The 18,166-nt window shown below is 41.7% G+C and overlaps 1 protein-coding gene and 1 pseudogene across 3 annotated transcripts in view; one reads left to right on the plus strand and one right to left on the minus strand.

Annotated features, from left to right (window-relative positions):
- HMCN1 (hemicentin 1) overlaps positions 1-10,053 on the plus strand; it is a 491,961-nt gene extending 481,908 nt beyond the window's left edge. For all 3 annotated transcript variants that reach the window (XM_021102640.2, XM_021102638.2, XM_021102639.2), the window contains 2 exons: positions 6,995-7,121; positions 8,637-10,053. In XM_021102640.2, the coding sequence (XP_020958299.2) occupies positions 6,995-7,121; positions 8,637-9,003 (494 nt within the window). In that variant the 3' untranslated portion in view covers positions 9,004-10,053. The remainder of the gene's footprint in view (positions 1-6,994; positions 7,122-8,636) is intronic.
- A 2,758-nt stretch (positions 10,054-12,811) lies between these two features.
- LOC110255569 (elongation factor 1-alpha 1-like) lies at positions 12,812-13,669 on the minus strand (annotated as a pseudogene).
- Positions 13,670-18,166: the final 4,497 nt, after the last annotated feature.

The raw sequence follows: 18,166 nt of genomic DNA on the forward strand, positions 1-18,166 counted from the left end.
TGACCTTTAATTACCTGCCTCTCCAGAAAACTGATTTGGGTCCAATTAATTATACGTGTTCCCTCCTGTATGTCAGGATATATGATTATTCAAATACTAAAGAAGATAGTGTTACGCGTGCCTGTATGCAGCCAATTGACATAAACTTTCTCTAAAATGAGCAGTCTTTATATTTTTTGTTTACCTATTCAAAGAAATTTGAAAACCTTATACTTCACTTACACTTGTAAGAAACTGACCACTAAGGTTTCATACCATGTTTAAACAGTTGCATAGGACATGAATCCTGGCATTGTTGTTTGCTCTTCATGTGCTTTAAACATAGTTTCATTAAAACTTTGGAACTGCAAACTTAACTCAGTTAAGGGAGGGCAACCACCACATAATTTAAACATCTGTACTTATTGTTAAACCACTCAGACTGACCATCAGAAAAAGTATAAGGTCATTTTCTATTCAAGTAAAAGTGTTAGTAAGTGCTCCTATGACAGCTACCTCACTTCTGAAATCTAATTTAAAGTGGAGTTGGTTTGTAGCCATGATGAAATAATACCTGTCACCATCAATTGCTATCACCAATGCTCTCACCTTTCCTATGTGCCTGAAAGCATTTTACATACGCCCTTTATCATAAAGAGATTGGAAATTAGTGGAAACTTCTCTTTTGTAAAGCAAAAGAAGTATGTGAGAGGGGAGAGTTTGGGAAGGGAGAACTCCAGACATTGGAAATTCTCATGCAGATTGATTTTAGGAAGAAGTTATGGAAAATGAAAATTGGAACAGAGACCAGAACAAGAGAGCAGAGTAAAAGGACCTTGAGCTCACGTCCTCTCACAAGCACACCAAAATCAAAAGTCACTGCAGAATTAACAGTTGATGACAAGTACTGGAATCTGACAAAAAAGATATTCTACATCCAAAGACATAAAGAAGAAACCAAATGAAACAACAGGAGGGAGGCATTCCCAGTATAATCAAATCCCTATCCCCTGGGTGGGCGACCCAGAAACTGGCAAACAATTACATAAAGAAGTTCTCGCACAGGAGCAGGAATTCTGTGCTCCATGCCTGGCTCCCCAGCCTGGGCATTCAGCATGTGGAGAGGCAACTCCCAGAGCACTTGGCTTTGAAGGCTAGCACAACTTGAGTGCAGGAGCCCCACAGGACTGAGGGAAATAGAGACTCCACTCTTGAAGGGTGCACACAAGGTCTTGTGCAACCAAGGCAAAATCAGTGACTTCCTAGGAGCCTCAGCCAGACCTAGCTGATCTTAGAGAGTCTCCTGAGAAGGACAGGGGAAGCTGTGGCTCACTGTGGGGACAAGGACACCAGTAGTGGAGGTACCAGGGAATATTCATTGGTGTAAGCTCTCCTGAAGGCTGTCATTTTGGCACTAAGACCTGGCCCATGCAACAGTGTGTTAGACAATAGTATTGGGACACCTCAGGCCAAGCAACCAACACAGTGGGAAAGTAGCCCCACCCACCAGCAAATAAACTGCATGAAGTTTGAGTCCACAGCTGCCTCTAGACGTACTTCTTGACATGGCCCTTTCCACCAAAAGGCTAAGACCCAGCTCCACCCACCAGTAGGCAGGTAATTGGTCCCTCCCTCCAGGACACTTGCAGAAGCCTCTAGACCAGCCACACCCACCAGACAGCAGACACCAAAAGCAAGAATACCAGGATCCAGTAGCCTGCAGAATCAAGGCTACAAACACAGATCACAAGCTAACCGAGGATCAACTGGTCCTTGACCCATGGGTGATGAGAGGAGTATACTGCTGGGACACATAGGACATCCCCTAGAGAAGGTCATTTCTCTAAGGTAGAAAAATATAACCAACCTTCTACCTACACTTTTAAAAAATTAGAAATATAGACAAAATGAGATGGCAGAGGAATATGTTCCAGACAAAGAAGCAAGATAAAAGTCCAGAAGAACAATTAAATGATGTGGAGATAGGCAATCTACATGAAAATTAGTTCATGAGAAAAGCATTCAGAGTAATACTAGTAAGATGAACCAAGAACTCCAGAGAAGAATGGATGCACAGAGCAAGAAGAAACAAGAGGTTTTTTAACAGAGTTAGAATATACAAAGAACAACCAAACAGTTGAAGAATACAGTTACTGAAGTAAAGAACACACTAAAAGGATCCAGTAGCAGAATAAATGAGGCAGAAGAATGGATAAATGAGCTGGAAATGAGTGGTAGAAATCACTGGTGCAGAACCAATAAAAAAGAATGAAAAGAAATGAAAACAGTTTAAGATACCTCTGGGACAACTTCAGAATGCACCAACATTCACTTACAGGGGTCCCAGAAGAAGAGGGAATGAAAGGGCCTGAAAAAATATCTGAAGAGATAATAGTTGAAAACTTTCCTAACATGAAAAAGGAAATAATTACTCAAGTCCAGGAAGCACAGAGTCCCATGCGGAATTAACCCAAGGAGGAACATGCCAAGACACAGAGTAATCAAGTGACCAAAAAAAATTTTTTTAAGCCATACTTATGGCATGTAGAAGTTCACAGTTCAGGGACTGAACTCACGCCACAGCAGTGACCGAAGTCACAGAAGTGACAACACCAGATCCTTAGCCCACTGCACCACCAAGGAACTCCCAAATTGACAAAAACTAAAGAGAAAATATTAAAAGCAACAGGGAAAAGTAAAAACATACAGGAGAATCACTATCAGGTTATCAGCTGATTTTTCATCAGAAAATCTGCAGGCCAGAAGGGAATGGCATGATATATTCAAAGTAATAAAAGAAAAAAAAAAACTACAGAAATCCTTTACCCAGCAAGGCTGTTGTTCATATTTGATGCAGAAATCAAAAGCTTTACAAACAAACAAAAACTAAGAGGGCAGCATCACCAAACCAGCTTTAGAAAAATTGCTAAAGGAGCTTCACTAGGCAGAAAAAAGGCCATAACTAGAAACAAGAAAATTATGAAATGGGAAATCTTGCTCATGAAGGCAAACATATAGTAAAGATAGGAAATCATCCACACACAAATACGACATCAAAACCAATCAGTGGGTTAAGGATCCAGCATTGCTGTGAGCTGTGGTGTAGGTCACAGATGCAGCTCAGATCTGGCGTTGCTGTGTTGCAGGCCAGCAGCTCTAGCTCCAATTAGACCCCTAGCCTGGGACCCTCCATATGCCACAGGTGTGGCACTAAAAAGCAAAAATAAGGGTGGGGGCAGTTTATAGCAATATGTGCTTACTTCAGCAGACAAGAAAAATCCCAAATAAGCAATCTAACTTTATACCTAAAGCAACTAGAGAAAGAACTAACAAAACCCAAAGTTAGTAAAAGAAAAGAAAGATCAGAGCAGAAATAAATGAAAAGGAGATGAAGAAAATAATACAAAAGATCAATGAAACTAAAAGTTTGTTCTTTGAAAAGATCAACAAAATTGATAACCTTTAGCCAGATTTATCAAGGAAAAAAGGGGAGAAGGCCTAAATCAATACAATTCTAAGTGAAAAAGAAGTTATAACAGACACCATGGAAATACAAAGAATGTAAGAAACTACTGCAAGCAACTATGTGCCAATAAAATGGACAACCTAGAAGAAATGGGCAAATTCTTAGAAAGGTACAATCTTTCAAGACTGAAGCAGGAAGAAATAGAAAATATGAATGGACCAGTCACAAGTACTGAAGTTGAAAATGTGATTTAAAAAATTTCCAGGGAGTTCCCGTCGTGGTGCAGTGGTTAACAAATCTGACTAGGAGCTATGAGGTTGCGGGTTCAATCCCTGCCCTTGCTCAGTGGGTTGACGTTCCGGCGTTGCCGTGAGCTGTGGTGTAGGTCGCAGACGTGGCTCAGATCTTGCATTGCTGTGGCTCTGGCGTAGGCCGGTGGCTACAGCTCCGATTAGACCCCTAGACTGGGAATCTTCCATATGCCAAGGGAGCGGCCCAAGAAATGGCAAAAAGACAAAAAAAAAGAAAAAAAATTTTCCAATAAACAAAAGTCCAGGACGAGCTTGCTTCACAGGTGAATTCTATCAAACATTTAGATAAGAGGAGTTCCCATTGTGGCACAGTGGAAATGGATCCAACTAGTATCCATGAGGATGCAGGTTTGATCCCTGGCCTCGCTCAGTGGGTTGGGAAACGCGTTGCTATGAGCTGTGGTGTAGGTTGCAGACACAGCTTGGATCCTACATTGCTGTAGCATAGGCTGGCAGCTGTAGCTCCAATTCGACCCCTAGCCTGGGAATTTCCATATCCCAAGGGTGTGGCCCTAAAAATAAAAAAAATAAAAAAATTAGGTAAGAGTTAATACTTATCCTTCTGAAACTGTTTTCAAAAATTGCAGAGGAAGGAATATTCCCAAACTCATTCTATGAAGCCACCATCCTCCTGATACAAAAGTCAGAAAAAGATACCACAAAGAAAGAAAATTAGAGGCCAATTTCACAGATGAAAAGTGATGCAAAAATCCTCAACAGAATACTAGCAAACAAAATCCAATAATGCATTAAAAAAATCATACACAATCAAGTGGGATTTATCCCAGGAATGCAAGGATTTTTCAATATCCAAAAATCAGTGTGATACACCATATTAACAAATTGAATAAAAACCATATGATCATCTCAATAGATGCAGAAAAGGCTTTTGACAAACTCAAACACCCATTTCTTATAAAAACTCTCCAGAAAGTGGGTGCAGAAGGAACAACCTCAATATAATAAAGGCCATATATGACAAACATCATTCTCAACAGTGAAAGGCTGAAAGAATTTCCAGTAAGATCAGGAAGAAGCCAAGGATGTCCACTCTCACCACTTTTATTCGACATAGTTTTGGAAGTCCTAACCATGGCAATCAGAGAAGGAAAAGAAGGAAAAGGAAACCAAATTGGAAAAGAAATAAAAGGAACCCAAACTGGAAAAGAAGTAAAGCTATCACTATTTGCAGATGACACCACACTATGCATAAAGTCCTAAAGATGCTACCAGAATATTATTTGAGCTCATTAATGAATTTGGTAAAGTTGCAGAGTGCAAAATTAATAGAACTCTATTGCATTTCTGAATTACTAATAATGAAAGATGAGAAAGACAAGTTAAAGAAACCATCCCATTTACCATCACATCGAAAATAATAAAATACCTAGGAATAATCCTTCCTAAAGAGAATAAGAGCTGTACTCTGAAAACTATAAAATATTGATGAAAGAAATCAAAGATGAAACAAACTGATAAAAAGATATACCAGGCTCTTGAATTGGAAGAATCAATATTATCAAAATGATTACATGAGCCAGGGCAAACTACAGATATGCGATCCCTATTAAATTACCAATGGCATTTTTCATAGTACTAAAATGAAAAAAATTTTTTAATGTATTAAAATAAAAGCAAACAAATGAGACCTAATTAAACTTAAAAGCTTTTGAACAGCAAAGGAAAGCATATACAAAATGAAAAGACAGCCCACAGAATAGGAAATGGGAGAAAATATTTGCAAATGAAGTAACCAACAAAGGATTAATCTCTAAAACATATGAACAACTCATACAATTCAGTATCAAAAAAAAAACCCAATCAAAAAATGGGCAGAAGACCTAAATAGGCATTTCTCCAAAGAAAACATACAGATAGCCAAAAAACACATAAAACAATCCTCAGCATCACAAAGTATTACGGAAATGCAAATCAAAACTACAGTACCACTTTATGCCAGCCGGAATGACCAAGATCAGAAAGTCTACAGACAGTAAGTTCTGCAGAGAGTGTGGAGAAAGGGAACCCTCTGTTGATAAGAATGTAAATTGCAGTTGCTATGGCTATGGAGTAGGCCAGCGGCTACAATTGGACCCCTAGCCTGGGACCTCCATACGCTGCAGGTGTGGCCCTAGAAAAGACAAAAAAAAAAAAAAAAAAAATGTAAATTGGTACAACCACTATGGAAAACACTCTGGAGGTTCCTCAACAAACTAAAAATAGAACTACCACATGTTCTTGCAGTGCCACTCCTGGGCATCTATCCGGAGAAAACCATTATTTGAAAAGATACATGCACCCTGTGTTCACTGCAGCACTACTTACCAAAGCAAAGACATGTAACCACATAAATGTCCATTCACAGGGCAATGGATAAAGAAGACGTGGTACACAAATACAATGGAATATTACTCAGCCATAAAAAAGAACAAAATAATGCCATTTGCAACAACATGGTTGGAACTAGAGACTCTCATACTGAGTGAAGTCAGTCAGAAAGAGAAAGACAAATACCATATGATATCACACATATTTGGTATTTAATGTATAGCACAAATGAACCTTTCCACAGAAAAGAAAACCATGGACTTAGAGAACAGACTTGCGGTTTCCCAGGGGCAGGGGGGGAGAGGAGGGGAGAGGGAAAGAGTGGGAGGGATTGGGAGCTTGGGGTTAATGGATGCAAACTCTTGCTTTTGGAATGGATTAACAATGAGATCCTGCTGTGTCGCACTGAGAACTATGTCTAGATACTTACAACGCAGCACAACAATTGGAGAAAAAAGAATGTATAAATGTATGTGTAACTGGGTCTCCATGATGGTAGAAAAAAAGTGTGTTGGGGGAAATAACAATAAAAAATAAATTCCAAAACGTAAAATAAAATAAGTGATATCCTTAAAAAAAATTATTGGCTTTACAAAACTCAAATGCATTTTATTTTCCAAATACAAAAATTGGAGTTCCCTTCTACTTCCCTAGCTCTTATTTTTTCCATGTCTTTTCACCTATGTTTTAAAAAAAAAAAAACAAAACTTATCTTCAGTGAAATATGGGAAATAGCACACCAGATATCAAGATCCCCACTTGGTAGTTGAAGAAACTTAGGTACAGCTACCGAGTTCATTCTGAGGGTGAGAGCTGGCCCTCGACATTCCAGTCAGATATCCGCAACGCCTGCCCTGACACCTGTTCTGACCCAAGTTGCTGATGCTCCTTGTTCCCTTTCCTGATGTAGATGTTGATGAGTGTCTGGAGCAGAATGTACGCTGTGGGCCGAATCGCATGTGCTTCAACATGAGAGGAAGCTACCGGTGCATCGATACGCCCTGTCCACCTGACTACCAGCGGCATCCCTTTTCAGGGTATGTCTTCCCTCCTCTTCCCAGACATGCTTTGGAAAATCCTTCTTCCCCTCTCTCCTTGACCAGCAAGCCCTGTCTACAGTCATGTTTCATTCACAGCAGGTCAGTTTCCCCCAGGGAATATGGGGTTACACTGTGTTCCTTCTTCAATGAATGGGCAAGAAATGAGCTCATCTTACAGCAGCCTAAACTGTCCCTTGGAGCTGCAGGGGTTCCTGGAGCAAGTCTCCCCAGCGTATAATCTACCAGGCAACATCTAGAATTCTGCCTCAGGAGGGAGGGTTTTATGGGGTGACAGAGCCTGCCTTTCTTTGAAATTGTCCACTTTCAGCTGATGTTGCCTCAGGGCTCAGTCCATAGAGTACTCCGAGAAGCGCCAGGGCTGTTGGCCTAATGAGTCATTGTGACTCCATGAGAGAGTGGAGAGTAAAGATGAGTCAGTGGTCTGTCTATTCACATGTCCTCTTTCTCACATTGCCTGCTGTCTGCAACACTGTCTTTTCTGGGTTCCAAATAAACCACTCTTCTATTTTCTCCCTCCCCTTACAGCAATGTTACCCTCTTTCTTTGGTTACCAAGTTACTGAGGTGCTTGAAAAATGAGATAATGGCCATCATGAATAGAACCTGCCAATAAGGAGGTGGTTCTGAAGCCAAACACTGGTTGGATCTCACACTTTGTTTTCCTCCCAGCAGTGACTCCCACGTTACCGTAACATGGTCAAGTGTGGGCTGCCCAGGATCCATCAAAAACCTATTTGTAATCTGTCTGAGGGGAATAGGAAGGGAAGGGAAGGGAAGGGAAAAAATTAAAAAACAGACTATGAGACGTTTAAAAATACGATGACTGAAGAATCCCTATCAGAACATGGTCCTTTGTGTATTTTTAAGATTTTACTCTTTATTACCAGCAATTTTTGGCAGACAATCTAAAAGTCATGATGACTCAGAAACAGCCACTGTGGGCTCTGGAAAAAGAAAATACTGTATTTTCAAACCTAAAATCATGTGGAAGACAAATACAAAAGGAAGGTTTTTTCCAGGAGTCCTAATGGACCTTTTATTATTTTTAGAAAAACAGACCAAATAATATATTCTGTTTCTGCTTTCAAGCAGTCTTAGGATAGATGTAAAAATTCTAAAATAACTTTTTGCTCTCTTTAAGAAGTTCTTGTTTCCAATATATGTGCAGATGCTTCTCTTTTCAAAACTGACTTTTCATTTTTAAAGACACTCTCGTGGTCCTCCTTACTTGGGTGGTTCAAAAGTTTCTGACTTTCATGGAGCTGAGAGAGAGGAAGAGAGATGACTCTAGACCAGCATCTTCTCATCACCATCTGGCCTCTGGTTTGAGTTAGAGACACAGAAAATGGGGTGAGCCTCAGTGTTTTGCAGTCAGGCTGTCTCCTGCCTTCAATGACCAAAGTTTTACATCGATCATGGGGACCTGCATCGTGCCTTCTCCTGCTTCCAAGCCAGATAACTCTTATGCACTTCATGTGTTTTTTGACCTTAGGCTCTGCCTCAAGAACTGTCCACCCAATGATTTGGAATGTGCCTTGAGCCCATATGCCTTGGAATACAAACTTGTCTCCCTCCCATTTGGAATAGCCGCCAATCAAGATTTGATCCGGCTGGTTGCATACACGCAGGATGGAGTGATGCATCCCAGGACAACGTTCCTCATGCTAGATGAGGAACACACTGTTCCTTTTGCCTTAAGGGATGAAAACCTGAAAGGCGTGGTGTACACCACACGACCCCTCCGAGAACCAGAGACCTACCGCATGAGGGTTCGAGCCTTATCCTACAGTGCCAATGGGACCATTGAGTATCAGACCACATTCATCGTTTATATAGCTGTGTCTGCCTATCCATACTAAGAAGTCTTCCAAAGCCTAATCCAAGTATTTAAACAGCATTTATCATGGGAATCAAGTCCCCTTCCAGATTACTGTCTCCTGAATAGTTGCAATCTTGGCAACTTGAGATTGGTGCTATGCTGTTTTGTGTGCCTTCCTTGGTTCTGCTGAGGTATTTTCATGATCCCACCATGGTCATATCTTTTGGTAAGGTCTAGAAAATCCCCTTAGTATTTTATTACATTGAAGCAGTTACATTGCAAGAATTATTCTGAACATTTACCAGGACACATCAGTGATGTTTTATAGTAGCATAATAGCCCAGATAATTTTCCATTAAAAAAAAATTCCAAGCCAAGTGGATTGAGCATTTAACCATTTTTAGAGTAATAAAACTGATTGCTATATGTTTTATCAAAGCTTAATAAGTAACTTTTAAAAAGCATCCTCATAAGTATTGATACTTTTATTCTAATAGTTCATATATACCTATTTTCACTTTAAGGAAAAAAAAAATACACCTCATTTTAGAAATACAGTACAGCTTCTAGATTTTTTTGATACCAAATGGTGCTCACATTGACTGAACATCCCAAATAAGGATGATTTTCAGTGACTTTGTGAAATCTGCTGAACAAGTTGTGATAATAGAAAAAAATATTACTTTGTCCTCAGATGACTGTTATAGCATGGATCTTTGCTCAAACATTTTTGATATGACCTTCCATTCAGTTAGCTCCATAACTTTTACAGTCCAGCACTTTGGAGATTTTCTTGTCAATTAGAATCAATTTTTCAAAATAGCCATGAGACAGTTTCTTTTTCTTGAAAATCTTGTATGTTCAAATCAGCATAAATGTTAAACGTCATTACACTGTATATGGTGGTAACAGACTCTGGAAGCAATTGCCAAGATGTATTCTATTTTTATGAAGTGTATATAGATATTACCTTAGTGTGTATTTTCTATATAATATCTTGATGGACTCTTTTATAAAATTATTTTATAAAACAAAATATCGTTACAGTAAAACCTGCCTAAATAAAACGTTTTCACATCCTTTTTCTTAACTTTTCTGAAGACCTAAAATTTGTTTCCTTACAGCGCTGATAGGTACTCAAGTTTATAGTCACACACATATCTATGTATGTATGGCATACATATGATTGAATAATAACAGCTCTGGAAACAGGTAGTATTACGCACATTTTATGTGGCAGGATCCTGAGATTCTTATAACATATGTAACTTCCTTTGAACAACACAGCTAATTAGTGGCAAAAATGTCCTCTTGTGACTCCAAATGCTATCTCCACTTCATGACGGTTTTCTCATCTAGCTCAATAGTTCGCTATCGCATCTCAAGTGAATTCACCTATTAGCTGTGATAGATAAAGCTGGTGAAGGCCTAATCATGGCCTGTGATTGAAGGATTTTTACCTAGACCACATTAATTCAAAGAAACCCAGAAAAATCATCTAGTCTGCAAGCAGGCACTTAGGCAAGTGATTATCTAGTTTAGTGTTTACCAAAGAATATTCTATAGAAAAATAGTCCAGCTACGGTACTTTGAGTCAACTCGGTTCCACTATCAAGCAAGTTTGGGAAACACTCTGTGTCTTCCTCTTAAACATTTACTATGAATACTGATAGTTAATCTTAGAAATTCAGTAGTAAACACGTTTTATTTGTTCAGGTAAACATTTTCCAAAATATTTAATCACAAACATTTTCCCCCAATATATTGTAATATCTCACTGAACATTTGGAGAATGCTGTCTTAATATAGTCAAGACGTCTGCTTGAGTCCTTAGTCCTTAGAAAGGACACTTTACAGCCTACTTTGGTAAATAATTGCAACACGTGACCTTGACCATTGAACTTTTTATTTAGGTCTAGGGCTGCTCCCATGGCATATGGAGGTCTCCAGGCTAGGGTCTAATCAGAGCTGTAGCTGCCAGCCAACGCCACAGCCACATGGGATCCAAGCCGCATCTACAACCTAACCCCCGGCTCACGGCAACGCCAGATCCTCAACCCAATGAGCTAGGCCAGGAATCAAACCCACAACCTCATGGCTCCCAGTCCAATTCATTAACCACTGAGCCACGACAGAACTCCTGAACTTCTCTTTTAAATTAAACCACACTAATCTTGGTCAATTCCTTTGTCCAATATTCTTCAAGCACAGAGAATAACAGGGCAGTGACCAGCCCATGAGCTACTGAGCAGTCATTACTGGGAATAAAGTTCTGGTTACTGTAACATTTGATCTGAAAAATTCTATATGGAGCCAGAAAATCCATCCAGAATCTTGACTTGAACCAAGTACTTTTGACCAAATTTCCTTGAAATTTCTCACTATCACCCTTTTACTGAGTACAAGCTCCTACTTCTCACTGCACAAGGGGCCAGTCCATCAAGAGATGAGTGGTTGGAGCAAGGAATAACAATTTTTTTCAGAAAGCCAGCAGACCAAGAAGATGGTGGACTCCTGTTTCAAAGAACCAGGAGTTAAAATCCAGGCTTCTTTTATACTAAAAGGGGAGGAAGTAAAGCCAAATATTTCCTGGTTCTGGTCAGCCTTCGGAGGGGATATATTTTCTTCCATGCCTGCAGTCAATTACAAGTGGGCCTGGTCATTATTCACACACACACACACACACACACACACACACACACACACACACACACACCTGTGGCATATGGAAGTTCCCAGGCCAGGGACCGATTCCAAGCAATGATAGATCTTTAACCCACTGCACCATGCTGGAGGTCAAACCCATGCTGCTGCTGAGACAATGGCGGAACTGTTGCACCGCAGTGGGAACTCACTGATCATCTGTTTTCTCTGAGCTAAACAAAGGTATTTTAGCTTCATTTTCATTACCTAGAAAATCAGGGTTTCTAGACATGGGCCATTATGTTTAAACTTACAGACAACTCCTTTTAGTAACGCATGATAGGATACAATGGTTCTTCCCTATTACAATTCCCCAGGGTCAGTGTTCCTTCCACGATCTTGTGGGGAAAGGGACGAAAACCACCCTGGCTACTTCCTGCTAAATGAGCAAGGAAGATAATAAGTATTCCTTAGAGTCTTATAGTTGGTAGTAAAGTCCTCTTTCCTTTTTTGATCTATAACTATTTGAATCTGATGAAACCCCTTAGCACTTTGGTATCTAACTTGTAACTGAACTTGGGGTTTTAGTTCTAGTTTCCAATGCATCTACTAGATAATAAATGTACTATTTGGACAAAATTAAACAAATAGGTTGACCTTTCCACTGCCATTAACTTCAACTGGAGACAAGTTCATGAACAGAGATTAGTACAGTGCTCTAAAAGATCTAGCAGTTGCCAACTGTGTTAAAACATTGGGCGTATGTAGATGTGCTCATTTGTACAGACATCTGTAATGGCCTATCCTACAATATTTCAAAGGGGCTTAATTTAAGCCTGCTCTTGGAGCCACTGATCTATAACAGGCCAACTGCCAAGGGTTTATCCCAAGTTAAATCAATATTCTTCTTTTTTCACTTATTCCTATTAACTGTGGTCTCCAAACCTCTGTTGCCTTAATCCAAATTAGAGGATAATTTTCTTAAGGAGGGCTTTAACCAATTAAAAGGTGCTGATTTTAAGAACTGATAACTTAAAACTGCCACACACAAAACAAGTGGTCCACAAAACATTCTCCTTCTCAAGGTTTTACAATGTATTATCACCAGTCCTTTACCATTAAACTTATACGGCCAATTGAGACAGTTCCTAGACCATTCTTCCACCACTGATTAAGACTAGGGTGGCAAGTACTGGGAGTAGTATTCATTTAACCTTCTGAGCTTTCTGGGCATTTGGTGACTTCGCCAGCTCCAGCTGCCTTCTTGTCCATTGCTTTGATGACACCCACAGCAACCATCTGTCTGTCATGTCACGAACACCAAAACTACCCAGAAGGGAGTTCCCATCGTGGCACAGTGGTTAACGAATCCAACTAGGAACCATGAGATTGCAGGTTTGATCCCTGGCCTTGCTCAGTGGGTTAAAGATCCGGCGTTGCTGTGAGCTGTGGTGTAGCTTGCAGACACAACTTGGATCCCGTGTTGCTGTGGCTCTGGCGTAGGCTGGCAGCTACAGCTCCAATTAGACCCCTAGCCTGGGAACCTCCATATGCTGCGGGAGCGGCCCAAGAAATGGCAAAAAGACCAAAAAAAAAAAAAAAACTGCCCAGAAGCTCTCAACACACATGGGCTTGCCGGGAACCATACCAATGATGGCTATATCACAAAATTTCAAGAATTTGAAGCCATCTTTCAGCTTTTCCCCATAATGACAATCAATTTTCTCTTTCAGCTCAGCAAACGTACAAGCAATGTTAGCTGTGTAACAATCCAGCACATGTGCACATCCAGCATCGATTTGGTCTGAATAGTTCAAGACAATCTCTTGAGCTGTGAAGCCAGCTGCCTCCATCAGTGGGTCATTTTTGCTGTCACCAGCCATGCTGCCATGATGAACATCTTTGACAGGCACATTCTTGACATTGTCCCCAGGAATGGCTTTACTCCAGTTTCCACAGGGAGATTTCAATGGTGATGCCACTCTCACAGTCAGCCTTGTTTGTCCAAGAACAGGCGTACTCTTAAAACTTCTTCTGCCCAGGTGGGATATGCTTCCACCCATCTTGAAAAGTATCCACAGCATGATCAGGTATCTGAAATTCCCTGCAACTCAGGTATTTGAGCCCAGTCCTCAGTAGGACAGGTTCCTCCATGTTGGAGCCCCATCTGGGGGATCCCATGGCAGTCTTTGGGTTATTTTTAGCACAAATCATGCAATTCTGAGTGACTCACCACATGGGGTTTTTTTTTGCAGGTTAGGCCCCATTGTATATTTCTTAACCCATTATAAGGTGGCATTGAGACAGGCTAGAAAGGGGAAAGACACAAATGCTAGCTGAAGAAGGGATGCAGCTGTTTGGATGCAATAAAGATCAGTTAAAACCAAGTGAAACCAAGGCAGCTTGGAGAAGAATCTGGTCATTGACCTTTAGCTCATTATACCTTCATTGTAATACCAAAAATCACTCCCCCTTATGCCATGGCATACAAAAAACTCACAAAGTGGGCAGTGGCCCAATTCCTGAGAAACCCCCACCCTACCCCGAATTAGCAAGCATATTCTTCCTCATTAGCCTATTAAATTACTTAGCCCATACTAAACCTACAACCTTATGCCCTGGAGCTGCTCTTGGTTTCTGAGAAGGTCCACATTCTGCCTGTGGAAGATGTATTTCTCCAAATAAACTTGCTTTCCCTTTAGCCTGGCTAACTCTTGAATTCTTTCCTGTGCAAAGCCAAGAATCTTCACTTGATGTTCCATCCTAAAGACTCCTGCAGGTCCTAGGATGTGACATTTCCCTCTCCTGTAACATCTTTTGTGGTGACCATAAAAGGACCTCAGAGGGCATAATCTCAATCCACAGATTATGTTATGGCTCCCTTCCTCCATGGAAGGTGGTTAGGATAGAGGGTCCAGAGCCATTAAGATCAAGTAGCTGTCCATGAATTCTGGCGGAGACCAGCACTCTGGCAGTGAAGGAGCCCACTCAGCCCAAGGCTTTTCTCTGCTGGCTCCCTCTCCCACTCCCTCTCCTTGATTTGTAGCCTGGCCCTCCCTGAGTACTTCTCAGGGATTGTGACTTCACTGCATCCCTGACCAGAGGTTGTGGGTGAGCACCTCCCACTCAGGGTCATGGACTTGTGTTTCCTAGCTTAGTTTGGATTCACAAGATCCATCACTCTGGGTTTTCCCCTCTTCCATCTCTCAGCAACCCACAACTTAGACTTCTTAGACTGTTTACTGGTCCTTGAGTTCCCCTGCCAGCTTTGCCAACAGGTCAGGTGTTGCCTGTTTCATGGCTATACAGAGGTACCCTGCTTCATCCTCTCCTCTGGTCAAGACCTGCCATCACCCTGAGTCTCCAGCTGATCACACTTTCTTGGTTGTTTGATGAGACATTGTTATACTAAACAACATTACTGAAGGCAACCTTTTCCTCATATGCTATCAACACATTGCCTTGAGGTGCTCCAGCCCTACCCTTTGGCTCGACTTTTCTTCTTCTTTCAAAGGGCGATAAAGATGACTGCTTAGCCAGTTCAGGCCCTAGGTCTCCTCCCTCCCTCTCTGTAGGGTTTCGGCCTTGGCCCTCCAGTCGCTTTTTCTCCCTCTGGCTCTTATTCCTCTCACTAACCCGGGGGCCTCCTCAGGCTTGCTGAACAGGCAGACATCAGGCACTCAGATGGATCTCATGGATGCCTTTGCCAAGCAAACCCCTTGTTAAGGCGAGCCAGCCACCAGCCCAGTTTTCCCTGCTTAATTCAATACCTCTTCTTCTGAATTCCCTACCCTGGAGTCAAAAGCCACCATGGATCAGGGCACTTTTATGATCTCTAACTGCCATTTGAACTTGATTCTGCAACAACCTCGAGGGAGTCTATCCACTCAAGTCCCTAGCTGTGCACTCCCTTCTCATGTTTTTTGGGATATCAGGGACACGGGGAGAGCACCAGGACAGAAACTACCATTTGGCCAGGATCCTTCAGACCCCTGTCTCCTTACAACATCCTAAGCAAAAATGGGGGCAACTGTAAGCACCCTGAAAGACTCCCCATTAGGATGTATATTAGCTAATTGGGATAAATTTAAACAAGATGGCTTAAGAGAGAAGAGATTAATTTTCTTTTGCAACCCTGCATGGCCCCAATACAAACTAGGGGACCAAGAGATCTGGCCAAAAAATGAGTCACTGAATTACAGTACCATCTTGCAATGGTACCTAGTTCGTAAAAAGGACGGTAAATGTGGGGAAGTCACTTAGGTCCAAATGTTCATGATCCTATTCCAAGACCCAGTTCTAAAACCTTCCTGGATATGCCTGGCTCACACTCCTTCAAAGGGCCTTCTTCCCCCATGGGAGCCCAATGTTTAAGGTGACCCTTTATGAGTCCACCTCCTTGAAGTCCACAACCAATTCTGAGAGGGGACAATCTCCCAGACCTCTCTCAAGCGCCCTACCTGGGTTGCTGGAAGTCCTACCATCTTATCCTCCAGCCCTGCCCTATATCCTCTGTTACCAGAGGTGAGTCCTGCTAATCCTACAAAAGCAGAACTACCTCCCAGCCTTAAGGGAAGTACCAACTGGTAATGGAGGGACAATCAGAGTCCTTGTCCCTCTTCTGATGGCTAACCTAGCCACCTCCAAAGAGCAATGTGGGCATTTTTCTGGGGGCCTCAGTCAGACTGTAAAGGAATTCACCAAGTCGACAATGTCCTATGAACGTAGGAGGAAACCTGCAGGTCCTCCTTTCTAGGCCCTGCACCTCTGAAGAAAAAAATCCAGATCCTTGATGCAGCCCGGCACATGCTAATGAACTAGCAGCCCAAAATCAAGGACATGTAATCTACGTTAGAGGGTGGGGGATGTAATTCCCAACCAAGACCTCCACTGGGACTACCAACAAGAGGGAGAGGAGGCTTTAACACAAGAACCACATACCTTGCCTCATGGGGGGATGGAAGAGTATGTTGTTAGACTTATTAATTATGACAAAGTCAGAGAAGCAATGAGGGGAAAAGATGAGAATCCAGCCCTCTTCCAGGGCTACCTGGTGAAACGTACACCCACATTAATCCCAACACCCCAAAGGGCAAATTCTAATAAATACCCATTTTATCAATCTACCCCAGATATTGGGAGAAAATTAGGGAATGAGGCCCCAGACCTTCAGGAATCAGCTCATGAACTTGTCTTTTGAAATGTTTAACAATAAAGATAGGGTTGGGGAAGTAAAAAGGAGTCAAGGATGAAAGGCACAATTATTGGCAGCAGCCCTAATCCCTGTACCACCTCAGGGTTACCCCCCGCCTTAAGAAAGCCTATGGGGGAAGCAGGACCTAGAAAATCTGGATCAGCGCCACTGCCCCACTGATAAGGGACCTGTTTTAAATGCAGCCAGGAGGGCCACTGGAAGGAAAAATGTCCCATGTATGGAAAAAGTCCAGCAAGATCCTGTCCAATATGCAAATGAAAGGGCACTAGAAGCAAGACTGCCCCTAGTCTTGCCCAAAGGGGACTAGGGGCTCCCAAATTAATGACAGCTAAGAGGACTGAAGCCTGACAGGGCTGGGACCCTCCTTGGCTCCCAAAAGACACCTGGTCATTTCCCCAGAGGAGCCTCGGGTAACCCTTGAGATGGCAGGTAGGAAGGTTATTTTCTCATTATATATGGGGCCCGCCTACTCTGTGCTGATTCCCCTGGACCCTTGTCCTCCCAATCTTGTAGAGTAACAGGGAACAATGGACAGCCCAAAGGCAAATGATTCACACGCGCCCCTCTGCTGCTTACTAGGAAGTTCTACCTTTGCATGCCAGTTTCTGCTCATACCTGAGGGCCCCTTCCCTCATCAAGGGGTTTGCTCACTACGTCCCAGACAGCAGTTCAATTTGGAGGCCCCCTCAGAATACTCAGCAGGAGAAACAACTGCTCTTAGCCATGGGAGCCTGCCTCAGTTACAAGTCAGAGTAGGTCTCCCTTTCCTCTTATACTGTTTCTCAAATAAATCTCTCTGTCTGGGACACTGAGGTTCCTGGCAGAGCTACTAATGTGCGCCCAATTCAGATTTCATTAAAACCCGATGCTTAAAAGACTTAATTAAACATAAGACACCATAAAACTCCTAGAAGAGATCATAGGTAAAACGTTTCTGACATAAATTATAACCAGTGTTTTCTTAGGTCAGTATCCCAAGGCAATAGAAATAAAAGCAAAAACAAATGGGACCTAATTGAATTTACTGGCTTTTGCACAGCTAGTAAAAGCAAACCATAAACAAGATGAAAAGACAGTCTATGGAATGGGAGAAAATATTTGTGAATGATGTAACTGACAATGGCTTAATTTCCAAAATATACAAACAGCTCATACAACTCAACAACAACAAAAATCCAAACAGCCCAACTGAAAAATGGGCAGAGGCTTAGATAGATATTTCTCCAAAGAAGAGATACAAATGGCCAACAGGCCTGTGGAAAAATGCTAAAAATCACTATTTGAGAAACACAAATAAGAACTACAATGAGGTGTCACTCACACCTTTCAGAATGGCTATCATCAA

The sequence above is a fragment of the Sus scrofa genome, chromosome 9 (genome assembly GCF_054392235.1).
Source record: "Sus scrofa isolate SSC_HxYL_T2T_F1_AM1 chromosome 9, Sscrofa_HxYL_maternal_Yorkshire_Landrace_v2.0, whole genome shotgun sequence".
Lineage (NCBI taxonomy): Eukaryota > Metazoa > Chordata > Mammalia > Artiodactyla > Suidae > Sus > Sus scrofa.